The sequence below is a fragment of the Conger conger genome, chromosome 1 (assembly GCF_963514075.1).
Source record: "Conger conger chromosome 1, fConCon1.1, whole genome shotgun sequence".
Lineage (NCBI taxonomy): Eukaryota > Metazoa > Chordata > Actinopteri > Anguilliformes > Congridae > Conger > Conger conger.
The window spans coordinates 79257407-79284116 of record NC_083760.1 but is presented as its reverse complement, the minus strand read 5'-3'; the positions used below and the strand labels follow the sequence as shown (position 1 = coordinate 79284116).

At 46.9% G+C, this 26710-nt stretch overlaps 2 protein-coding genes across 3 annotated transcripts; both read right to left on the bottom strand.

The window, feature by feature from the left end:
* Positions 1 to 1440: 1440 nt before the first annotated feature.
* Positions 1441 to 19223, bottom strand: mdc1 (mediator of DNA damage checkpoint 1). Of its 2 annotated transcripts, none has more exons than XM_061235939.1 (12): positions 19106 to 19223; positions 16757 to 16893; positions 15400 to 15855; positions 15208 to 15289; positions 13413 to 14644; positions 11991 to 12050; positions 8047 to 11840; positions 7603 to 7752; positions 6558 to 6740; positions 4288 to 4413; positions 3674 to 3784; positions 1441 to 2210 (listed from the first exon to the last, which is right to left on the bottom strand). In XM_061235939.1, exons 2-12 carry the CDS (start codon positions 16890 to 16892, stop codon positions 2013 to 2015), a joined length of 6528 nt encoding a protein of 2175 aa, XP_061091923.1. In that variant the 5' UTR covers position 16893; positions 19106 to 19223; the 3' UTR covers positions 1441 to 2012. The 2 variants fall into 2 exon arrangements, with proteins under 2 accessions (XP_061091923.1, XP_061091931.1); XM_061235947.1 differs by having other exon boundaries at positions 8047 to 8249.
* Positions 19224 to 20505: 1282 nt separating this feature from the next.
* Positions 20506 to 26589, bottom strand: tubb5 (tubulin, beta 5). The gene is made up of 4 exons (XM_061236373.1): positions 26421 to 26589; positions 23925 to 24033; positions 23453 to 23563; positions 20506 to 23216 (listed from the first exon to the last, which is right to left on the bottom strand). The coding sequence occupies exons 1-4, from the start codon at positions 26475 to 26477 to the stop codon at positions 22159 to 22161; spliced, it is 1335 nt and encodes a 444-aa protein (XP_061092357.1). The 5' UTR covers positions 26478 to 26589; the 3' UTR covers positions 20506 to 22158.
* Positions 26590 to 26710: the final 121 nt, after the last annotated feature.

Here is a 26710-nt window from a genome sequence, read left to right as displayed (position 1 = left end):
CTGTCTCCTTTTCGTTCAAAACAGTTGATTTCCATGAATGTATAATTTCTGTTACTATAACCATCTTCCGTCAAATGAACGCAGCAAGCCCTACATATTTCCACGCGTTTTCCTGCGAGAACAGTCTTTAAACGCCACAAATTCACCTTTAAACAAATATGTTATCAACCCTCAAAGCAAGAAACAAACTGACAAGCGAAAAACTGCAGAATTTAACCTGTCAATTCCCAGTTTGTGAAAAACGTGCTTCTTCGAAACAGTGAATGCGTATAATAAATTAAACCTTCTTAATTACCTTATCGTCCGGCGATCCTAAACGAAATAATAGAGTAAGTGGATGAGATGAAGAGAGGAGTGAGTAATTTTATTTTGATTTCCCTCTGAATATCTCTCGTCCCCTCATGCCCCAAGAAATGCGCCGAACGACTGAGGGTGGATATCGGGATGATTTGGAGAGATTCGGAACCTCTCGGCAACATCGGAAACGCTCGCGTGGAATCGATCCTTTTCGGATTTATACATTTTCTATGAGTGCCAGCTTCGTATAGCATCTTGAGACACGGCATAACAAAACCATTTTGCAGTGAAAATATTATATAAATAATATAGGTGTAGGCGTCAGCATGATAAAATATATGATTCTAGAAATGAAGACCAGTCTCATGTTCCCTAAAGGAGACCAAAGAAATTGCAGTGTTTTAGGAAGATAAAGGCTTTAAACCAACTTTAAAAAGAATGAATGAATGAATACCTGAGAATGTCCCTCTGTACTCCGGTCTAAAAAAACCCCTGAAAACAGGGCGTATAGTTAAATGGACGCGAAGTATTCTGGATATTTTCTGGAGACTGATGTCCTCATGCTAAATTTAAATTTGCCCAGTTTAAGTGAAGTTACACAATAATTCTTGTGCGTGCATGCGCGTGTGCATGCGCATGCATGTGTGCGTGGGCATGCGCCTGCGTATGTATGTGTATGTGTGTGTGTGTATATGTGTATGTGTATGCGTGTGTGTGCACGTGTGCGAGTGTGCGTGTGTGAGTGTGCGTGTGTGTGCGTGTGTTCCCATGCAGCATTTACGCAGGGAATTCTGGAATCTGCTTCCAGTGGATCAGCATGATGGAGCCCTACTTATACGACCCCGGTGACATCACAGTTCTAGAAAACCCTCAGCTCCACAAATTACAGTAAGACTTCAGATGCAGCCAAAAGTGACATATACAGTAGAGCATTAAATGTGGCAAACGGACCACCACTAGAGCTCCGGACAGGTTGATTCACAATCAAATCAATGTCCTGATCATTCCAGGTGTCAATGTTTATGTAAAACGTGACTGTGCTAAACCGCATGAGAATAGAATTTATACTGCCCGATGAAGTCAATATTTTCCCCCACGGTTAATACTTTGCATACACAAAATCAAGAAGCGTTCTTTTCACCATTTTGTACAAAATTGTTTAATGGCAACATAGGAACTTACAATCATATGGATTTGTGAGCTGTGTGTATATATACATTATCCATGTGCAGGTGCATACCTTTAAAGCTACTGACAGGTTAGCGCTGGCAGGCTTATTTATATTATCCCTCAATCGGAGGGAATCAGTGGGCATAATACTAAAGCAAGCTTACAATCCGAGTCGGCAGTTACAGTCGTGTTCTCAGAACTCTATTCCCACTGTTGATTCACAAAACATTCATTTTCAAACATTCATATAATATGCACTAAGTAAACAATATCTGTGTTTAAAATTAAAATGTGAAAATGAAGCAGAGGCACAGAAGGACCGAAGGCACAGTGTCTCTCCAGAGACACACAGACGACAGACTGAGAGAGAAACAGGCGAACTAGACGAGCAGCATAAAAAATCCCAACTGGTCTCCTATAAATATCTGCAGGGCAGCAGTTGGCAGTCTCCCGCTCTCTTTCGTTCTGCTCGTGTCTTTCTCCCCCTCTTTCTCGGCGTGTTCACGGCTCGGGGTGCGTAGGTGGGGACCCCTCCCTCTCCGTCCTCACTTCCTCTTCCCGCGGGCCCCGGCCTTGGCCCCCGGCAGGAACGCGGGGCCAGAGAGGGCGTGGGCGACGGGGTCGGCCCTCTGCTGCAGGATGCCCGTGAGGAGGAACTCTGCGCTGACCACGGGGATGGAGGCCGACAGGGCCGGGGCGCAGAGAGAGGCGTCCTCCACACAGGACACCACCACTGTCTGAGGCTGCAGAGACATTACAGCCTGATTACCCCACACAGAGACATTACAGCCTGATTACCCCACACAGAGAGACATTACAGCCTGATTACCCCACACAGAGACATTACAGCCTGATTACCCCACACACAGAGACATTACTGCCTGATTACACCCCACACATAGCTATTACAGCCTGATTACACCCCACACAGAGACATTACAGCCTGATTACACCCCACACAGAGAGACATTACAGCCTGATTACCCCACATAAAGAGACATTACAGCCTGATTACCCCACACAGAGAGACATTACAGCCTGATTACCCCACACAGAGACATTACAGCCTGATTACCCCACACAGATAGACATTAGAGCCTGATTACCCCACACAGAGACATTACAGCCTGATTACCCCACACAGAGAGACATTACAGCCTGATTACCCCACACAGATAGAGACATTACAGCCTGATTACCCCACACAGAGACATTACAGCCTTATTACACCCCACACAGAGACATTACAGCCTGATTACACCCCACACAGAGACATTACAGCCTGATTACCCCACACAGAGAGACATTACAGCCTGATTACCCCACACAGAGAGACGTTACAGCCTGATTACCCCACACAGAGACATTACAGCCTGATTACCCCACACAGAGAGACATTACAGCCTGATTACCCCACACAGATAGAGACATTACAGCCTGATTACCCCACACAGAGACATTACAGCCTTATTACACCCCACACAGAGACATTACAGCCTGATTACACCCCACACAGAGACATTACCGCCTGATTACACCCCACACATAGACATTACAGCCTGATTACACCCCACACAGAGAGACATTACAGCCTGATTACCCCACAAAGAGAGACATTACAGCCTGATTACCCCACACAGAGAGACATTACAGCCTGATTACACCCCACACAGAGACATTACAGCCTGACTACCCCACACAGAGAGATATTACAGCCTGATTACACACCACACAGAGACATTACAGCCGGATTACCCCACACAGAGACATTACAGCCTGATTACCCCACACAGAGACATTACAGCCTGATTACACCCCACACAGAGACATTACAGCCTGATTACACCCCACACAGAGACATTACAGCCTGATTACACCCCAGACAGAGACATTACAGACCGATTACCCCACACAGAGACATTACAGCCTGATTACACCCCACACAGAAACATTACAGTCTGATTACACCCCACACAGAGACATTACAGCCTGATTACACCCCACCAAGAGAGACATTACAGCCCGATTACACTCCATACACAGACACACACACACACACAGATATTACAGCCTGATTACACTTCAAACAGAGAGATATTACAGACTGATTACACCCCCCCCCACACACATACACACACACACACACACAAAGGGAGAAAGGTAAAATGGAGAGGGATAAGAAGGGACCGAGCGGGAGAAGACTCACTTTGAGCACCGTCGGCATCTTGGGGAGGTACCGGGCTCCACTGCTGGATATAATGTCCTTCATCTGGGCGGGTTCAGGCTTCACGGAGCGTGTAACGTGGATCTCATAGCCCTAGGACAGAGGCCAAACAGCAGACAGATATATCTGTGCTCACCTGGCTGCACCTCGCCTACCACACAAACCCTGAACCCCAAGGCTCGCAGCCAGAGTGAATCATGGTTGGCCACGGACGGTCATCAAACACAAACACGGGCCGGTTAATTAAGTCACAGACAACACGCATTCATAAAGAATGGACGCCGTGACCCGGTCAACGATGCGGGGAGATACCGAGATACCCCCGTTCAAGGATGACCTCTTCAGGGCAATAACAAAGACAAACAACAAAATGGCCGAAGGAGATCCAAGGCCATTCTCTTGTCGAAAAGTTATACTGGCCACACGAGAAAGTGTTTTTTACATTTAATTTTTTGCACATTCATGTCACCCTTTTTCCCATGAGCACCTCTGTTCCATACATTTATTGAAGCCACAGCACGGCTACCTTTTCCCTGCAAGGACTAAACGTTTGGCAGCTGTGATGCGTTTTGCCCCCGAGGATTGTGGGAAGGTACCTGCAGGAGCGGCTCGGCGTGGGCGCTGCACAGGGACTGCTCCAGACGGAAGCTGAACTTCCTCTCCTGCTCCGCATCCTTCACCAGGAACTCCGAGGGCGGGAGGAAACTGCCTCTCTTCCCACTCTGGGAGGGAGAGGGAGGGAGGGAGGGAGAGAGAGAGAGAGAGAGAGAGAGAGAGAGGGAGAGAGAGAGAGCGAGAGGGAGGGAGGGATAGAGAGAGAGAGAGAGAAAGAGAGAGAGAGGGAGGGAAGGAAAGGGAGAGGGAGAGGGAGAGAGGGAAAGGGAGAGAGGGAGAGAGAGGGAGAGAGAGGGAAAGGGAGAGAGAAAAGAGAAAGAGAGAATAGTCACGTCATATCGTACCAGTGTGTACATCTGCTCAGTCTGCTCTTCATTTCTTAACTCTCACAACTGATTTAGTTAAGCAGTTTCCATGAAGTGATTCATTATGATACATTACAGATGTAGACTGCAGAGAGAGAGAGAGAGATCGGATCAGGAACCACAGCCCCATTAGGGCATCAGATCAATCCACGCTGCTCATTTGTTTTTGTGTGTGTGCGTTCAACCAGAACAATTTCAATGCGGCATTTCACACCTAAATCAATAAATAAATGAATAAATAAATAAATCATATTTAACAGACGCTTTTATCCAAAGCGACTTACAGTTGATTAGGCTACTCAAGGGACGACAATCCGCCCTGGAGCAATGTGGGGTAAAGGGCCTTGCTCAAGGGCCCAACAGCTGTGTAGATCTTATCATGGCTATCCCAGGGCTTGGCCCACCTACCTTCCGGGGTCCCAGTCATGCACCTTAGCCGCGAGGCTACAGGCTGTGGCCTAACACACTAAGTGGACTTTTCACTCATTTTCCATGCTAATGTTTAGGTTCAATTCACTTCAGGGCAATAACAGACATATTCATTCATTGACAGACAGGCAGAGAGCAGTGAAGAGGGAAAAGTGGACCGACTCCATTCCAAGCCGCAGAAAGAGCCTCCATTAGCCGTGGTCAGACACCCCTTTTTACCCCACCCACCGTGAGAGCCAAAATGGAAGCCAGAGAGCCCTTTACACCACAATTAACAGCCTCTTACAGCCCGTCAATACACAGCAGCTGCCACTGAATTATGCAATCGCTTCCTTCAGGGGTTTTTTTTTTTCTCTCTCCTGAGCAAACTGAAAAGTGGAATTACGGAGAACCGGCTAGTGGGCCCTCTCCCAGGTCCCTCTAGGCTGTATTGGCACCGTTTACAGTGATGGTGTGCATGGGGGCCAGGCCGCACAGGGCCCATTTTTGGCGTTTTCTCCTGAAAATTGATGTGTGCCAACTGCAGAAGTACATTTGGAGCACATCTAGTAATGGGGATGCATTAGCGTGCTCCTAAATTTCTCAACTCAAGTGCTCCTTGGGAAAAAAAAAAAAAGCCCTGTGGTTACAGAAATGTGGGCAGCGAATAGTCTCCTTGACTCATTTCCTACTGCCCTAGATCTTCTGCCCAGCTCTTAGACATTTTACAACAATTGTTACTGGACATACCTCATCTGAGCTCAGAGGTGCCGGCAATACTTCAGTGAAATGGCCGGGCCTAACCCAGGCAAGCTGGAAAACTGCAAATATCAAGTCAATCCAAATGGCCCCTGCGAGCCACTAACCCGCAATTTAATTAATGCAGATTCTGGGGCCCTTAACATTTTAATATCACCTGGTCTCAGTCCAGCTTTGATAATGTTAGCCTTTCTGTTCTACTTGAAAGAATAAAGAAAATCCTTAGTCCTTAGATATGGCCCTGGCACGGTTCCAATCCTACTTTTCCAACCGAGTACAGTTTGCTGCCCTGGATACAATAATTACAGATCAGTGTAATACCCTCCACTTCTGGCCTGTTATTTAGATCAGGCATACTTTTTCCCTGCACATTAAAACGTCCAATTCAAGGACCTTTTATTTTAGATTTCAGCTAATTCCAGTTCACATGGCACTCTTTTTTATCATAAATTCAGCAGCCTGTTCAGACCCAGATAGCCAGGCAAGGTGAGTTAACGGTGTAATCAACTGCTCCGATTGATTAGCGCAATGTTTACAAAGTAACAATGAAAACCAGCAGACCCTGTAGTTCTCCAAGACCAGGTTTGAAGACAACCGGTGTAAGTTCACTGTCCCATCGCTGAGCAGCAGGGGGCGCTGTGTTGAGTGTAGCGGTGGGGAACCCAGGCTAGAGGAGTGCTCTCGATCATGGATACGTACTGCTGTGAGTATGGCCTCACCTTTTCCAGCCAATCAGTGGTGACGATGGGGACGCCGCGAGCCACAGCGCACAGGAACTTGACGGTGCGTCGGACCTTGTCCGTCACCAAGTGGGTCATGTCATTAACGCCCTTGGCCATGCTGCCCCCTAGACGGGCTACCACCGCTTCACCTGCAGGGTCGGTCACACCTGTGAACAACACCTGGGAGAGGGAGGGAGGGAGGGAGGGGGAGGGAGAGAGAGAGAGAGAGAGTGAGAGAGTGAGAGAGAGAGAGAGACAGGGGACAGACAGAGAGAGAGAGAGAGAGAGAGAGAGACAGGGACAGGGACAGAAAGACAGAAGGACAGAAGGACAGAAAGACAGATGGAGAGAAAGAGAGAGAAAGAGAAAGAGAAGCAGGGCGAGCAAGAGAAACAGAGAGAGGGAATATCTCAGTACTAATGCAGCACATTATTAATGACTCACTGGGGAAAACATGCCCCAGTCAAGGGCAAATTGCAAAGGAAACACAGTCGCTTGGGTCTCTCAAAAACCTAAAGAAATCACATGAACATGTCTAAGGGGAGGGAACATTGCTGGGTTAGGAACTAGATCTCAAGCAAAACGCTGCAGGTGAACACCATGGGGAGGAACTGCTGTTCAGCAGCAGTAACGTCCGGGATCTGAAAGCAGGGGATATCTATAAATCCAAATCAGTGGTAATGGGTGTAATGTAATGTAAATAAACCTGTTGATGTACACGTCTGCGATAATCTAAGGAGCGGTGTGTAGTCTGTGAGAGCAGTCAGAGCAGATGCATACGCAAAGCAGATGCAAATGATCATATTCATGTCCATAGATTACTTAGCAAACATCTTGTACGTCAAGAAAGTAACCTTTCACGTTTTCCCAAGATTTATTTCTCCGTAGAAATCATGCCGTGTTGTTAACTATGCTGTACCGCCGTAGCTCGATCTGACGCGAGGCGACTGGCTGCACAAGATGTCGGCTCTGCTCATCTTTCCTGCTGACAGTGCAGCAGGAGTGGTGCCGGAGTGGCTCGCTCGCTCACGCACACACACACCTTAAAGGCCTGAGCGAAGCCTTTGCTTCGACCGCCGCCCCCGGGGGAGGCCTCACAGGACACGGAGCGACGAGGGGTCTTGGCAGCGGTTGGGGACTCGCTTGGGGCCGTGCGTTTCCGGACGTTTCTGCCCGTAGGAGTCCGAGGCACCTGCCAGAGACAGAGAGACAGAGGGAGTTCATTAAATTAGACTTTGATAGAGCGAAGGCGAGTGCAGCACAGACACTTCCGCGGTGAATTCAAATGTGGGTTTTCACCGCATCAACCCAAGAGCAGATTACCAACATGCATGCGCGAGGAAGGCTGACAGCGCACAGACTGACTCGATACAGTCAATACAGCAAGCAAACAAAAACCCAGCAGACAGAAAATAATGGACCTTACATCAACAGTGCTGGCAGAGGAGATACCGAGGAGGATATTGACTCTTGTTTCAGTACTCACGTCCTGCTCTTCAGAACTGGGAGCAGAGACCTCTTCTTCATTCGGCGCTTCTTCTTCTTCCTCCTCCTCATCCTCCTCCTTCTTCTTCAAGGCCGCGGCCTGCTTCCTCCGTCCCGTTTCCTGAACCGAAAGACCCGTGGCCTCCTCACCCGCCTCCCGCTCCCGCTCCTTCCTCCCGTGCGCAGAAGACGCTCTCGCTCGACCTAGAGGTGGACCGGGCTCAGTTCTCATCTCCTTCTCTTCCTCACACGCCCCGTGCTCCTCCTCTGCCCCCCCTCCCTTCCCACCCCTGCGCGATTTGCCCCGTGGCACTTTGAAGGAGCCAATTACCTCCTCCCCTTCAACCTCAAGACCCCTCTTCTGCCCTCTGGCTCGGCCAGTGCTTTTTGAGGGCTCAACAATTGCGCTCGTTCCCAAAACCTCTGTAGTTTGGTCTACGTCTGCGGACACTATGTCACTATCACTAATTTTACGACCCCTACCTCTTGCCCTACTGTTTTCTTTGGGCGCTGTAGTTTCGACACTCAAAGTTTCTAAGATCTCAGTAGTTTGGTCCGTGTCTGCTGACACTACGTCACCTTCACTAATCTTACGACCCCTCCCTCTTTCTCGACTGTTGGCTCTCGGTGCAGTAGTAACTATGCTCTGAGTTTCTTCATTTGTAGCTTCTGTAGATTCTCCGGTTTTGTCTGCTTCAACTGACGTGGAGTCCAAATCATTCACTTTACGACCCTTACCCCTTGCTCTACTGTTGGCTCTAGGTGCATTAGTAACTATGCTCTGAGTTTCTTCATTTGTAGCTTCTGTAGATTCTCCGGTTTTGTCTGCTTCAACTGACGTGGAGTCCAAATCATTCACTTTACGACCCTTACCCCTTGCTCTACTGTTGGCTCTAGGTGCAGTAGTAACTATGCTCTGAGTTTCTTCATTTGTAGCTTCTGTAGATTCTCCGGTTTTGACTGCTTCAACTGATGTGGAGTCCAAATCATTCACTTTACGACCCTTACCCCTTGCTCTACTGTTGGCTTTAGGTGCAGTTTCTACACTTGAAGTTGACACGTTGGCGGGAATTTGTTCTTCCTCTGCTGCCGTTGAGCTCGAAATGCTTATTTTACGACCCCTACCCCTACTGTTTTCTTTCAGCACTGTAGTTTCTACACTTGAAGTTTCCAAGATCTCAGTAGTTTGGTCTGCTTCTGCCGTCGCTCTGTCACCATCACTAATCTTGCAACCCCTAGCCCGAGCCCCTCTACTGTTGGCCTTAGGTGCAGGGGTTTCTACACTTGAAGTCTGCCTGTTTCCTGTAGTTTGATCTAGCTCTGCTGCCGTTGAGCCCAAATCACTTATTGTACGACCCCTACCCCTTACTCTACTGCTGTCTTTAAGGACAGTAGTAACTTTGCTCTGAGTTTCTTCCTTTGTAGGTTCTGTAGGCTCTCCAGGTTTGTCCATTTCTGCTGATGTTGAGCCCAAATCATTCACTTTACGACCCTTACCCCTTGCTCTACTGTTGGCCTTAGGTGCAGAAGTTTCTACACTTGAAGTCTGCATGTTGCCTGTAGTTTGCCCTACCTCTGTTGCCGTTGAGTCGGAATCGCTTATTTTACGACCCCGACCCCTTGCCCTACCATTTTCTTTAAGCGCTGTACTTTCTATGCTTGAGGTTTCTAAGACCTCAGTAGTTTGGTCATCTTCTGCTGCTGTTGAGTTTGAATCGTTCACTTTACGAGACCGACCCCTCGTTCTGCTTGTTGTAGGCGTAGGTGCCTCCACTAGCTTCGGCTCCGTAATTTTGGTTGTGGTTGAATCAGAATTGCCTACTTTACAACTCCTGCCCCTAGTTCTAGTGCTTCCCTTAGGCTCTGGAGTCTTTACATCCTGTGTACTTTGGTCCGCCTCTGTCGCCTGAGGATGAGAATCAATTGCTTTCCTGCCCCGGTTCATTGCCCGGGGTGTCCTCAGGTTAGCACTGTCCTTCTGTACGGTTTCACGAGGCACATAGTCCAGGTCTCTCTCGACCTCTGCTGAGCCAGAGGTGCTCCCCTTCACACTTCTCCTCCCCCTCCCCCCCGCATTGGGGGTAGGGGGCTGTTCCTGGTCAGGTTCTGTTTTGGGCCCAGTCTTCCTCTGGCTCTTTCTCACGCTCCCCCTGCTCTGCACGCTGGTGCTGGAGTTGGACTTCTCTGAGCTAACGGAGCTTCGCCGGGACCTCGTTTCTCGTCCAGGCTCAACGGGCAAAGCCTCTTCTCCCATCTTCAGTTGGCCCTCCCCTTCCTCTTTCTTCCTCTCTTTCTCCAAACTTTCCCTCTCTTTTTCCAGTCTTTCTTTTCTCTCCATTTGTTCTTTCTCATCCCTTTCCTTTTTCTCCTTCTCTACTCTTTCCTTCTCTTCTCTTTTCCGTTCCTTCTCTTGTTCTTTCTGTTCCTTCGCCAATCTTTCCTTCTCTTCTTGTTCTTTCTGTTCCTTCAGCAATCTTTCCCTCTCTTCTTGTTCTTTCTGTTCCTTCAGCAATCTTTCCCTCTCTTCTTGTTCTTTCTGTTCCTTCGCCATTCTTTCCCTCTCTTCTCGTTCTTTCTGTTCCTTCAGCAATTTTTCCTTCTCTTCTCGTTCTTTCTGTTCCTTCAGCAATCTTTCCCTCTCTTCTCGTTCTTTCTGTTCCGTCAGCAATCTCTCCCTCTCTTCTCGTTCTTTCTGTTCCTTCTCCAATCTTTCCTTCTCTTCTCGTTCTTTCTGTTCCTTCAGCAATATCTCCCTCTCTTCTTGTTCTTTCTGTTCCTTCTCTATTCTTTCCCTCTCTTCTCGTTCTTTCTGTTCCTTCTCCAATCTTTCCTTCTGTTCTCGTTCTTTCTGTTCCTTCAGCAATCTTTCCCTCTCTTCTCGTTCTTTCTGTTCCTTCACTAATCTTTCCTTCTCTTCCCGTTCTTTCTGTTCCTTCTCCAATCTTTCCTTCTGTTCTCGTTCTTTCTGTTCCTTCAGCAATCTTTCCCTCTCTTCTCGTTCTTTCTGTTCCTTCACTAATCTTTCCTTCTCTTCCCGTTCTTTCTGTTCCTTCTCTAATCTTTCCCTCTCTTCTTGTTCTATTTGTTCCTTCTCTAATCTTTCCCTCTCTTCTTGTTCTTTCTGTTTCTTCTCCATTCTTTCCCTCTCTTCTTGTTCTTTCTGTTCCTTCACCAATCTTTCATTCTCTTCACGTTCTTTCTGTTCCTTCTCCAATCTTTCCCTCTCTTCTTGTTCTTTTCGTTCTGTCTCCAATCTTTCCCTTTCTTCTTGTTCTTTCCGCTCCTTCTCTAATCTTTCCCTCTTTTCTTGTTCTTTTCGTTCTGTCTCCAATCTTTCCCTTTCTTCTTGTTCTTTCCGCTCCTTCTCTAATCTTTCCCTCCCTTCTCGTTCTTTCTGTTCCTTCTCCAATCTATCCCTCTCTTCTCTTTCTTCCCTTTCTTTCTCCAGTCGTTGCCACTCTCCCCTGGCAGAAGGGGCTTCCCCGTATGGTTGGGTTGTCTCTAGCTCAGAGTCGTCCCCCCAGTCAGCCTGGTCATAGGCCTGGGTGGCCTCACTGCAGTGGGACGTCCCAGGCTGGAAGAAGGCCTGGGTGGGCTGGTCCTCAAGGTCCTCCAAAGGACATGTGTCCACGGGGAACAACTGGGTGGCGTCCAATGCAGGGTCCCCTGCCTGACTGCTCTTCTGACCGTCAGACACAAAGCACTGAGTCGGGGCTAAAAGGAGGTCCTCATCCTCGGACTCCTCCGGGCTGTCATCCAGGGGCTTGGCCTTCGGAGGCGGAGGAACCAGGGGACCTTGGTGTTCAGAGGCACATGTTTGGTTAATGCTCCCGAATCGGGAGAAGAGTGCAGAGTAGCACTAGCTGCGTTTTGTCTGTGTGGTGCCACAGCAGGTTAACGTGGATGTCTATCCAGCTACAGAAAATAGCGAGAAAGATGACTTACGCCTGAAGGGGCCTGAGGCGCTGATGAAGGCTTTCGTCTCCAGTTCCTCCTCCGGCACGGCTGCAGTGTAAATGTCACAGTTGTTCAATGTCACAAAAGTGCTCATAGCTATGACTTCAGAGCTGTGGGCACATAATAATACAGATCTATTCAACAGCCAGCCCAAGGGCTAAATGTGATCTGCTATTGCTGTGCTCTTGGAATTTTCATTAAGGAAGAAACAATACCTTTAAGATGCATTGAATTGTGATTATGTCTAGGTCTGCATATTTACCATTATTGACAGAAGTTACAGCAATGAATAGATTTTTTGAATTTACTTTGGCAAAGTGTTTTTTAACAACTTCTTTTATGTTCTGTAAATGGACCTGTAGTGCTGTAAGTATAAAATAAAAAAATAAAAAAAACTTTCCAGTTGTTGAAGAACCCTGGCATAACATTAGAAATAAAACATGCACCCCTGAAAGAAGAAATGCATCCAATGTGACTAGCTGTGATCTAGATGTTATAGCTAGTGGAGTGCTTCTTCAAGCATCAGGCTTTTGTTTGCTTTCAGCAAAAAACTATTTTGAGTACGACAAAAATATTACAGGCAATTCTGACTGCACAGCAGAAACAGCTTAACACAAGCAGCGCTTCTAATCCATATGTGACATGCTGCCAGTTATACTTTAGTTCAATGTCTTCAGTACCATATAAGAGTATGCAAAAATATTAATATTTCAAAATGTCCCTCAACAGTATTAAACCAGCTTATCAAACATAGATAAAATCAGGAAAATCCCCCTCAGTTGTCATTAATGGGACATTTTCTGGTATTTCTGGCACAAAGATCTATCTGTGCCAAATCATCTCAGATTGATGAAGTCAAGTGCATGTGACAAGATACAAGACATGATAAAAAGACCAAGTAGCCTACTTTCCATACTGATGTCAGAGAACCACAGAGCCTTTGAAGTGTCACTGATCCAGCAAGCGTTTGTGAGCTCCAGAGATGAACAAGCTCAGATAGATCTTTGTTGTATTTGTTCATGTTGGAATACATCACAGTTGGAGCCCCAAGCTGAGTTTACACAAAAGCCTAAATGTTTCGTGCCAAGCAGAGGAGAAGATTAATTGCAATGGCCAGAGAGGCAGAATCTTAGCCAGGCCAGACAGAGGGAACAGGCCAAATAAATTACGGGAATCCAATGAGCAGACATGAATAGGCGTTTTCAAACTGCACACAAAGCCAATCTGAACTATTCAAATGTGAGAAGTATTTTGTGTGTTTCAACTGCTGAAATGTCTCTGAAATGCGCAGTAGCGGGCATCTGATGTGATTTTGAATGAAATTTTGAGTGTGTAAATGCAGAGTGGCAGGGGAGCAGAGACAGAGGTGAAGAGAGAAAGTGGACCAGACGACCGCAACAAGGGAGGTACCTGAGGCCCGTGGCGTGGAGCTGGCAGGCCCTTCCGCAGGCCCAGCGCTCCCCTCCTCCTCCTCCACGTCCGTGTCGCTGTCCAGGTTGAAGTCTTGTGGGTCGACCTCGGGTTTGGCCGGAGGCTGTGGCTCCGCGGCGTCGCCCTCCTCCAGGTCGGTGTCGCTCTCCGAAACGGCGTGGGCCGCTGGGGGGGGTGCGCCGAGCGGGGCCGTCCGGGGCTCGGACCGCTGGGCGGCGGGGGCGCACGGCGGCAGGGACGCTCCGTCCTCCGTGTCCGAACCGCTGTCCGAGAGGATCTCCAAGCCCAGCGCCGAGGTGGCCGGGGGCGGCTCGGGTTTGGCGTCCGCTTCCTCCGCGTCCGTGTCGCTGTCCGAGAGGATCTCCAGAGCTTTCATGGCAACAGGTTTAGGCGGGCTGGTGCCCTCGCCGGGGGCCGATCCGGATTGATCCTCTGTGTGATCCTCCGTGTCGGTGTCGCTGTCGAGATGGAATTCCGTTCGCTGAACAGCGGGGGCGGCCGATGGTGCTTTTGCGTTCGTGGTCTGATCCGAGAGGATCTCCAGAGGTTTCATGGCAACAGGTTTAGGCGGGCTGGTGCCCTCGCCAGGGGCCGATCCGGAGCGATCCTCCGTGTCTGTGTCGCTGTCCGAGAGGATCTCCAGAGGTTTCACGGCAACAGGTTTAGGCGGGCTGGTGCCCTCGCCGGGGGCCGATCCGGAGCGATCGTCCGTGCGATCCTCCGTGTCCGTGTCGCTGTCGAGATGGAATTCCGTTTGCTGAACAGCGGGGGCGGCCGCCGGTGCTTTTGCGTTCGAGTTCTGATCCCGCGTGGGAGCTGGCTCCTCCTCCTCCTCCACATCCGTGTCGCTGTCCAGGTGGAACTCCAGGGGCCGCGCTACGGGACCCGCCGAAGGTCCCGTCTGCAGGACAACCGCCGCCGAGTCACGCAGCGAGACGGAGACGTTCCCCGCTGGCTCCTCCCCCTCCGCATCCGTGTCGCTCTCCGAATCGTGGATCTCGAACTCCGCCTCTTTTTTGCCTGGCCCGACAGCTGAGGGGGTCACGCTGGGGTGAGAGTTCCCCTTTTTGGCCGCGGAATCCACCCCGGACCTGCAACCAGAGGCCTCCTCCTCGTCGGGGTCGCTGTCCGAGACGTGTTTTGGGGTCTTACCCATTTTAGAGCTGTCACGTCGCCCGGAGGAAGCAGGTGTGATAGAGCTGTCCTCCTCACTAAGGAACACACAGGAGGGGGAGAAAGAGAGTAATCGGGTTCCTTAACACACATTCGCAGATGTGCACATTAAGACGTTCAACGGTAACGTTCAGGGTAAAAGGGTAAAACGACTCCAGGGAGAAATCTGTTTTAGTGCATGGATGTCACCATAGGGACACAAGACACAGCACAACGATGGTGTGTTGACATTGTGAGCTGCCTGGTGCATCATCCGGTTAAACCACTGGGTTTCAGAATGATACAGTATAATGTAGAATTCTGATCATGCCAGTGCCAACTGTTGACATCTAATTGGCAATTTAATCAAAGGTTTCTAGTCAGTAAGTAAGTGCAAGGCCCTTAACCCCACATCGCTGCAGGGGGGATTGTCTCACGCTTAGTCTAATCAACTGTAAGTCACTTTGGATAAAAGCGTCAGCTAAATAACCTGTAATGTCATGTATAAGATATAAAAACGATATAAATGAATGAAGTTACAGTACAAAATAGGGTTTTCTCTGAGAGCAATCGAAATAAACCCATTAAAGATGACTATTTTTGTGATCTCATGAGACATTACCTATCTGGGACAAATCTGCTCGTAGGAGTGAGGAAAGTAGAGCACGAGAAGCTGGATTCTCGGGGCGAGTCCGAGTCTGGAGCTGAGAATAAGACAAAGAGCATTATTCAAATACAGTATCTACACACACTGAAGCCCAGACAGCGGCTGAAGCAGAGGTAATGTGAAATGTGTGGCTCCTCCGGGACGTACCAAAAAGCTTCGCCCTCCTTTCCGTTCTTAAGCTGACCTCTCCCTCGGAGTCGGAGTCCGACACGCAGCCCTTCACAATCCTTCGCAGCTTGCCTCTCCCTCCTCCTCCTCCTCTCCCCGTCTCGGCCTCGGCCGGCGCTTCCGCCGTGCTCCCCGGCCCGCCCTCCGCAGCGCGGACGTACTGACAGGGCAGGTCAGCGATGACCACGCTCTCCCCCTCGCTGAGGGCGTAGCGCACCTGGGGGGTGAGCCGGAGCCGGCCCTTCCGCGTGCCGTTCATGCTGCCCAGGTCCCACAGCAGGGCCTCCGTGGCGCCGTCGCCGTGGCGCCCGTTGCCACGGAGCAGGGAGAGGGAGATGACGGCGTGCTGCTTGGACACGGAGCAGGCGGAGAGGGGCAGGCTGCAGGAGGTGGGGTCACGGCCCAGCACGTTGTCGCCGAGGAAGAGGGGGAATTCTGCAGGACAGGGGAAAGCGGAACTTCAGGTAAATGGTTATGGTAAATGGTTGGCATTTATATAGCGCCTTTATACAAAGCGCTGTACAATGGAAGATGTATGCAGAATATATAGCCCAACTACGTGGGACATGTAGTCAGGCTGTGATGAACTGCCGGTTTCTCTGAACTGCACTACAGACAGGCTAGAGTCTCTGAACTGCACTACAGACAGGCTGGTGTCTCTGAGCTGGACTACAGACAGGCTGGTGTCTCTGAGCTGGACTACAGACAGGCTGGTGTCTCTGAGCTGGACTACAGACAGGCTGGTGTCTCTGAGCTGGACTACAGACAGGCTGGTGTCTCTGAGCTGCACTACAGACAGGCTGGTGTCTCTGAGCTGCACTACAGACAGGCTGGTGTCTCTGAGCTGGACTACAGACAGGCTGGTGTCTCTGAACAGCACTACAGACAGGCTGGTGTCTTAAGCAGGCTGTGACGACATGCTGGTGTCTCTGAACTGCACTACAGACATGCTGGTGTCTCTGAGCTGCACTACAGACATGCTGGTGTCTCTGAGCTGCACTACAGACAGGCTGGTGTCTCTGAGCTGCACTACAGACAGGCTGGTGTCTCTGAGCCGCACTACAGACAGGCTGGTGTCTCTGAGCTGGAGTACAGACATGCCGGTGTCTCTGAACTGCACTACAGACAGGCTGGTGTCTTAAGCAGGCTGTGGCGACATGCTGGTGTCTCTGAGCTGGAGTACAGACAGGCTGGTGTCTCTGAGCTGGAGTACAGACATGCCGGTGTGTCTGAACTGCACTACAGACAGGCTAGAGTCTCTGAGCTGCAATACAGACAGGCTGGTGTCTCTGAACTGCAATACAGACAGGCTGGCATCTGAAAGCAGGCTGCTCACCAGTCTCTGGAAAGTGTTTGTTGCTGAAGACTCTGAGCATGGCCAGAGGCTCTCGCTCTTTTCCCGAGGCCCTCTCCTCCTCCACCTCATCCTCCTCTCCTAAGAAAGAGTCCTCTAGCTTCTGCGTTTGATCCATCCTGTATTTAAAAGGGGAAATATGTACACATATAGGGGGGAAAAAATGTTTAATAAACATTAAACATTTAGAAGATAAAGACAATGCAATAGCCAAATGATTTTCCTCGGCAGACAGCAGAGGACAATCTTTTCCAACACGACGAACAAGCAGAATTTGTTTATTTTACTTAGTTAATTAAGTTATGTAGCCACAAGTAAAATATATGTAAGACACACAGCAAGCTATACCTAATATGACACAAGTAAGGGGACATTCTACGCGAATTTGGACAACAAAGAAATTGAGATAAAAAATTCCCTTAATCTTTCAGATTTTCCAGAAATTTTCTACAAGGAAAATTGCAAAGGAGGAAGGGTGTTTTTCCACATATTCGGCCCTATATACACCTCCTTTAAGACTCTAAGATATTTTTTGACAGTACATGGTACAGACTACAGACAACGTCCTGATTTCACTGCAATATGTATAGGTCATTCTACAATAGGAGGCTAAACACAATACCATAAGGTTTTTTGTACAGGGATAAGAAAGCTTCCAGTACCTAATTCTGATACTAGGCTTTCAATTGACTTTGGATCCTGTTATTGCCGTTTGTCAACATGAGGACCAAATTTGTGCCAACCAAATCCATTATGGCACAAATCTGGCACAAGCCATTATGAGGCTGAGATATGAGAGAAAAACCAGTCAGAGACATAGGACAAACAATAGGCTTACACAAACTGTTTGGAGCATCATTAAAAAGAAACAAAGCACTGGTGTATGTTTGGGATAATTGCCTTGCTGTGGGATGAAGCACTGTCCAACGAGTTCAGAGGCATTTGCTTGAACTTGAGCAGATAAGATGCTTCTGTACACAAAATTAATTCAGCTGCTGCGATCAGCAGTTACAGTATCAACTCAGAAATGTGAGCCAGCACCACCATCAGCATGTTTCACAGATGAGTCTACATAATTTGCTCTATCCATCAAGTCAATCTTGTCCTCATCTGTCAACAAGACCTTATTTTCCCAGAACTCTGCTGGCTCTTTTAGGTACTACTTAGCAAACTGGAACTCGGCCATTCTGTTTTTTGCAGCTAGCGGTCTGCATCATTCAGTGTAGCCTCCCTAAGTCTGTATGTGAAATCTTCGGAGTGGTGATTGACACATCCATGCCCGCCTCCTGGAAAGTGTTTCTGATCTGTCAGACAGGTGTTTGGGTTTCTTTTCTTCATTATGACGAGAATTCTTTGGTCATAACAGCAGATGACTTCTTTGGCCTATCAGCCCCTTTGCAATTACCGAGCACACCAGTGCTCTCTTTCTTCTTAATTATGTTCCAAACAGTTCATTTTGATAAGCGTGGCCTATGTCTGTTTTCTTCTTATCTCTCAGTGCCATAATGGCATCCTTTACTGTCATTGGCACAACTCCGGTGCTCATGTTGACAAACATGAAGCAACTGAATACACCTGACTAATCAGAAACAACTGAGAATCCAACTATCCAATTACTTTTACATTTACTATGTATAAAAAGTGATGCAATGTCTACATGGATCACCCAGTATGGATGCAAACATTCTCAAATTAAAGGTGACAGTCCGGACTTGAATCGCACATTGATTGTTTACTTTCAAATCGAATGTGCTGGACTACAGAGCCAAAATAATATAAATTGTACCACTGTCCAAATACTTGACCTCACTGTAGTTACATTATAATTCTGTAACAGTGAACAGTTACAAACAGGATGAGTGGCATACACTCTTTAAACGTGTTATTTCAAAACATTAACGTTATATTACAGATGTCACATTTGCATGCACCTGGTTATGTCTATAGCCGCCACAGACACACGATAATGACTCATAATACTGCAGGTCAATCAATTATTAATATGAAAAATTCGCAAGTTCGCTGAAAGAAATTACATTACCGCTAATCGTATTTAGGAGAACCTGAATGGTACGAATCAAGGAGCAAAGGATGGATAGCTTTGTAAGGTCAAAATGTTAGCTAGTGTAAACAAAATGCCCAAAAACGCATTCACGGCATCGGGTCATATTCTGAAAGTGTTAAGAGGCATGTCCGGACATAATGCATAGGGAGCATCAGAAAACAGGCATCGGTCTAACCATCCACAGTTACATTCGCTACATTTAGCAAGCTAGCTGTATGAACGTTTATTGGGCATCATACTTCTTAATTTCAAATGTTTATGCTTACCTCTTCTAAAAGTCACTCATTACCTGCAGGATATTGATCAATACCAACATAGCAACAACGCAGGTCTCAGTTTCCTGGTTTAAAAAAATGTTTTCATGGAAATACTTCACGACTATTGATTAAAACAAATGCCAATTGTCCGCTTCCTCCAGATGACTGGTTAGCATGTGTGCCGTTTTCAACAATCCCAAATCTTATTGGGTAAGGACTTGCCACACTGCCTACTTGGTACAAAACTGCGCGCGCTCTTCGCATAGCGCAATGCATTCTGGGCAGGAGCCATTTCATTCCGCGCGCTATGTCCACGTGTCTCAGTACTGCGCATTGTTTTGGAGAATTGATTTTATGAGATTCCGTAAATAGATTTAGAACCAAATGATAAAAGGCCGTCCTCTTTCAAGTGGCATTGATTTACATTTACAGAAAATAACTATGATATGGATGAGATTTATCAACAGTTAGAGTGTTTTTTATTTTACCTAACCTACACTGGAAACATAAGGCTAGAAGGCAACCTAACACTGTAAAAAAAAAAAAAAAAAGAACTTGGAATTGTAAGCTCCATATGAGTTTTTATTTTATTTTTAATAGTTCCTGTATCATCGTGAAATACTTGTAGCTGGAGCATAGAATGCGTAATCCACCGAACCTTGAAAGCTGAGCAAACTCAAAAGCCCTATTGTAATCAGTGACTTACAACATTTTAATTGTGAAAAACATTTTTACAGTGAAGCATAAGCCTTTTATAATTGCCCTGTAATATGTTCTTCAATGAATTTGCTGACCTTTCCTTTTTGCATCATCAGTACAAACATAATATATCCATTTGGCTGAATAGTATGCCTATAAACACCATTGAGATTATTCCCAATACCTTCATCAAAATGATTGCTTTATGTCATGTTGATTTTACCTTGCCACGTTCACTTTTGTGTATTTCATGTGGTCTAAGTTAAATAAACAAATCATCAATCAGTTATACTTTGCTATATTCATTATAAGCTGTTGAATACACACACACACACACACACACAAATTCATAAACCGGATATAAACAAAATAATCAAAACCCCTTTGGTTGTCATTTATTTACTTAGGACACATCCAAAACACTTCATTTAAAAGTGTTCTGCTTTTGAAATGTCTAGAATGAATATTAATGTTATGTAGAAATGATTTCAATAATATTTCTAAATATTTATGAACATCTCGTTTCATTCTTTCTGCCTCAGCACAGGATCCCCTGCAGTGCAAGGACGTACCTTCAGAAATGGACCGTCTCTAATGCTCCATCCAGGGTCAGTAAACCATCTGTCACCAATTTGTCACGCACAAGCATCCCAACCGCACGAGGATGCAGACAGCATATTACAAACCACGTATAAAATCACACCAGGTAATTTTTTCAGTTTTTATAAAAAGGCTTTTATTCTTCCCCAGAGGCTCCTTCCTGTTCAATGTGAAACAGAGTTTTCAGAAAGACAGGACAGGGAAAAACAAACACAAATAAAATATGGAGAAAGTAGAGCTGAAGTTGCAGAACTTCAAACAGAAACACATGATGAGGAGAGGGAAAGTAAACTGAAAAATATCTGAGCTTCTCTACAATTTGTTTTGCTCAATATGTGTAATACATAACATGTCTGCACTCAGTCATGCATTTTTGTTTATTTCTGTTGATCAACTCTTACCATGCTTTTCCCCTTCAATTTACTTTTTCCAAAAATTATTATAAACATATACTTTCTCCTTTCCCAGACCAGTAGTGCGTACCCACCCTGCCTCTCCGAGACGTTGACTGGCGTTCGGCTGAGGTCTACTTCAGGTAATACTGTGCACACCACTCAAACCAAAGTCACCTTTCTGAAATTACAAAGTGTCTAACCCCAGTCCATGCTGCTATGCATGTGGTTTTCCCTGTTTAGAACACATTTGTTTACAGAGTTTTAAACTATAGTATTTTATTCATTATTCGTAAACACTGTGGGGTGTGGCATGTTTAAATGGCCTACTATCCGTGAGTGTTTGGTCCCTCTCTCTGTGCTGCATGTCTTTATTGTCCAGTGGGGGAGCTGCAGGAAAATCTCAGCATTCGTTTGAACGAATATTCCGCATTTTCTCTCTCCTTAAGAAATTCTGTGGCCAGACATTCAATTACTAGTCACACAGGACTCAATCTGGAAGTGGAAGGATCTCAGTAAAAAAATAAGTAATGTAAAAAAGTAAAATTAGAAACACAGAGAAGATAAAATATAAATAGAAAAGACACCATGAAATGGATCAGACCACTCTTCTCCTTGGTAGGTTGGCAAGAATACTTGGTTGGCAAGAATACTTTTTCCAGCCCCTCCTCACACATCTTCCTCTGCTGACATTCGCTCTCTGTTCTGTAGCACATTGTCCTTCCCTCCTTGGTCTTGCCTGTATTGTTCATTTCTGGCACTCTGTGTCTTTGTGCTTCCTCGCTTTGTCCTGTCAGCTGACCTGCCTGGACCTCTCAAGAAACAGCAGTTTGTCATCTTGGTTGTGCGGTGTGTGACATCACTGTGCTTATTGATCAGTCTGCTTAGTTGCTATTGGTTTTTTTTGTAATACTGTTGTATTAATACTGTTGTCTTTTTTTATTGGAAGGGACGAGGAATGAGGAAAGACACAAACACACATAAATACAAAAGTAGATGTTTACTTCCTGGGTTTGGCATACTGAACATGCTGGAAGGTTTATAGCCAATTGCTTTCTTGTTCCTTCTCATCCTCCTGCTTGCTTACATTCATTTTGTTTTTATTCTTTTTACTGGTAACATAATCCCACCACCTTCTCACTTTTTTTTTGCTGGTTTATAATTTGCTCTGCATCAATTTCTCATCACTTGCTGGGTTGGGATTGGTTTCTTGACAATATCCTTCCATCCCTCCTCTGGTTGCTTGATCTCTTAAGCCATTTTGTTTTCCAATTTTATTTTTCCTTGCTTCACCATTCTAGTGCTTGGGTTTGCTTCAGTTTTGTCCCCACCCTCCCCCCGCCTAACCCCCCCGTATCTTGTTGCTGCTTTTTAGGCATCCTCTTCGGCCTCTTCCTCAAACTCGCCCTCTTCCTCGGCCGTGGCGTCCTGGTACTGCTGGTACTCGGACACCAGGTCGTTCATGTTGCTCTCGGCCTCGGTGAACTCCATCTCATCCATACCCTCTCCCGTGTACCAGTGGAGGAAGGCCTTGCGGCGGAACATGGCGGTGAACTGCTCGGAGATGCGCTTGAACAGCTCCTGGATGGCCGTGCTGTTGCCGATGAAGGTGACAGCCATTTTGAGCCCCCGGGGCGGGATGTCGCAGACGGCGGTCTTGACGTTGTTGGGGATCCACTCCACGAAGTAGCTGCTGTTCTTGTTCTGCACGTTCAGCATCTGCTCGTCCACCTCCTTCATGGACATCCTGCCGCGGAAGACCGCCGCCACCGTGAGGTAGCGCCCGTGCCGCGGGTCGCAGGCCGCCATCATGTTTTTGGCGTCGAACACTTGCTGGGTGAGCTCTGGGACGGTGAGGGCGCGGTACTGCTGGCTCCCCCTGCTGGTGAGGGGGGCGAAGCCGGGCATGAAGAAGTGCAGGCGGGGGAAGGGCACCATGTTGACGGCCAGTTTGCGGAGGTCGGCGTTGAGCTGGCCGGGGAAGCGCAGGCAGGTGGTGACCCCGCTCATGGTGGCGGAGACCAGGTGGTTGAGGTCGCCGTAGGTGGGCGTGGTGAGTTTCAGGGTGCGGAAGCAGATGTCGTAGAGCGCCTCGTTGTCGATGCAGTAGGTCTCGTCCGTGTTCTCCACCAGCTGGTGCACGGACAGGGTGGCGTTGTAGGGCTCCACGACGGTGTCGGATACTTTCGGGGAGGGGACCACGCTGAAGGTGTTCATGATGCGGTCGGGATATTCCTCCCGGATCTTGCTGATGAGCAGGGTGCCCATTCCTGAGCCAGTGCCCCCGCCCAGGGAGTGGGTGAGCTGGAAGCCCTGCAGACAGTCACAGCTCTCTGCCTCTTTGCGAACCACGTCCAGCACGGAGTCAACCAGCTCAGCCCCTTCAGTGTAGTGGCCCTTCGCCCAGTTATTTCCAGCACCGCTCTGACCTGAGGGAGGGAAGGGGAGAAGGGGGAAGCGACACGTCAAACATGTCAATCAACACCCAGAAAAAGATCCCTCAGCAAATTTAAGCCAGACCTCACCTTCTCAGAAACATACCAGCTGCATCTACAGCTGTTTTGGCTCCTAAATTGTCTCCCCAAATTGGCCTTAATTGTCCCACCTCAGACACCCATCAAAACATGAAAAACATCTTCCACATACCCCTCCTTCCACCACTCACCGAACACAAAGTTGTCTGGTCTGAAGATCTGTCCGAATGGTCCGGATCTGACCGAGTCCATGGTACCGGGCTCCAGGTCCACTAGAATGGCTCTGGGCACATACTTGCCACCTACATGAGAAATGGAGATAAGAGGAAGAAAAGCACACCAGCTCAATACAGCAGGTAACACGGATCATCAGTGAAATCAGTGAAACTGTGTTATGGTACAGGTGCACAAAAACTAGTGTGTGAGACCCTCTCGGTCCAGGAAGCCCAGAGAAAAAACAGTACACGACTAATCCTCCTGATCCATGGTTTTAACTGGATGGGAGATGTGAAAACCTCTGTGCTGTCATTGAAACTGATCAATAAATCTGATCGGGTCAGTGTTACCTTGTGATCCTTACCCAGGTAATTCTGCAACACTGATATGTTCTGTGTGTCCTTGTAGTAATAATTTGCTCTAATCTATTGAGTTTAAATGTGGTACCTGTGGCTTCGTTATAGTAGACACTGATTCTGTCCAGCTGCAGGTCGCTGTCTCCATGGTAGGTGCCTGTAGGGTCGATTCCATGCTCATCGCTGATCACCTCCCAGAACTGAAACAGAGTACGTAGGGAATCCAAGTGAGAACTTTGTATGTTTTACAAGTCGAACAAAGCGCTATAGGTGTCAGTCATGTTTCAGAATAGATTAAAAATAGGCAACAGAAGCATCGGTTCAGGAGTTTTACAGAGCATTATTCCTCCTTCTGCATTTGCACAACCGAACACTGTGTTACCCAGCCAGCGTCTGTGTAAACTGTCAGTGAGAGAAAAAAAACACTGCACACAAAGAAGCCACAGTTTGCCTTGTCTTACGTGTGTGAGAAAAAGTGCCCAGTCTTGTGCTGTTGTTTGTACCAAATATATTTGCATTAGTTGCTCCCTATGTTTTGCAGACATTGTAGTTACTGAGACAAGGTTGAATGGACGTTTTTTTCCAACCGCACAAGCGTGTGCACTGTGACTGTCCAGCCCTGGAAACGATGGCATCACAAATCAATAACTGTCAAATAAACACCCGGGCTGTAATTTAGTGACCTACAATACCTTCAACAGTACACTAATAATTTTAATTAGCCAACTGTTGGACAGTGGACAGTGTGATTATACATTTTCAAGGCATAACAGATTCATGCAAAAAAAAAGCTGAAAAACAATATAACATAAGGTAATGGCAAGAACAGGCATTCAGCCCACCAATGCTCGCCTTTTCCTACCCCTAAGTGTATTTACTGCCTAGTTTGCCTAAAAGCTAAATAGTATCTAACAACAATTGAAATGAATCTTCCATTTTGAATTTACCTTTTAACTTTATAAGTTATTTATATTTTCACACATATACATTTAGGGTTACATAATTCTTGCTCTCACAGTTTCTACCAGCCACTGCACCAGATCCCCCTCCCCACCCATCCACCCCATATGTTATTTCTACATCTGTCATCTGTTGATCTTCTCCCTTTCTCCCTACCCTACACTCCTCCCGAATAAATAGCTGCTCTAGTTGAAGTATATCTTCTCTCCGGCCCTCTGCGTAACCTGCTACCCAACCCCCATCCCCGTTTTGTTACAGGTCATCGATTAAGACACTGGCTTTGCTATCGCTTCTTATTACATCAAAATGCGCAAAAAGCTAACGGTGCCCCTCGGCTATGCGGGCTATCCTATAAAGCAGCGCTTTTCTGCGTAGCCTATCCAATTTCTTTACACACAAACGTAAGAGACCCATATAGCCCGTCTCATGAATTTTTGTAACCAGTGATCGCTGGTACATTTTTGGTTGACTGCAAAAAAATCCATCTGTTGCATTTTATTATTAATTTTCTTTCATGAAGACCGATATATTAATACATTCTTTTGCAAAAGCAAAACAAATTTATGAATCGAGAAAAATAAAAGCTCGTCTAGGAAAGGCATAACATGAATCACGAAACCTGATTTCATTACTATATACGTGGCTTAACGGATTCACGGCATACGATTTATTGAAGGGGGAAAGGGGTCTTTCTTTGTCAATTACGCACGCCCCACCCTTCCTCGGCCTCCTCCCCCTGCTCGAATAGAACCCTCGGTCAGCATATCCATCGACCGGAATGAATCGATTTATTGATCCATCTTGTTTTGCATGTGCAAAAGACTCGAGTGGGAAAACTTTGAAGACGTAACCGATAGATTTGCATCGGTTTTGAAGTATGCGTGACACGTTGCGCACACTATGGGGCTAGCCATCTGGCAGAGCGGACAGTTCTGTGCACTCAGACAGCACAGTCTGGGAAAGAAAGCCGGTGAAAGGGATTGAGACAAGGGGACAGATGAATACCACTTATTCTACTATCAATAGTGTTAACAGTGAGTGTAAAGGAGAGACGGGTGACGCAAACCCACGCCCATTGCTGGAAATTGCTGGGTCTAGACAGAGGACCCGCTATTCTCCCCAATAATAAGTGAACGGTCCTTTATTCTGTACCCAGTACCGTTCACAGTCGGTTGCGCGTACGCAAAATGTAATTTAAAATAATAAAATGTAGTTTGTTATAGGCCTAATCGTTGGGGGCACTATGAAGGCGAGAATCATGACATTTACTAACTAGTGTCCCATTCATTTTTCAGACGAACCACCAATGGATGTAAAATGTAGCGAAGCATTCAGCGAAATTATCATAGTTTTGACTCGTAAATCAAAGAGCAATATCTTGCGTGTCTTATTTTATTTTACTTGTTGAGTTTTAAATTGGAATTCCATGACATTAAAACTATGGTGTCTAGTCTTCCTGTAAAGTGGGCTAACAGGCGCATAACATGAAAAGGAAATAGCTGAAATTTAAAACTGAAGTAAATAATTATCTTGCACACACACTTTATTTAGTGTTACTGTCAACTCACGTGCAATGCAATTAAACAATGGAATTATCATCATTTGATTGGTTCGAAATCATTCTTACCTTAGCACCAATTTGGTTACCACACTGGCCAGCCTGAATATGCACAATTTCCCTCATTCTCTCTGGTTGTGTGATATTATATGTAAAAAAAAAATTACGAAATAACTGCACGGCTGTATGAACTTCTGCCCCACAAAAGACTCCCAGAATAAAAGCAGCTGCCGGACGCTTAGGTGGGACAAAGGCTTTATATGTAGGGACTGTGTCCAAAACGAGGCTGTGGGTGATGATTGGTTGCTGTCGACAGAGAATCAGGGTGGTGGGCTGTCGATTGGTGCAGGAGCCAAGGC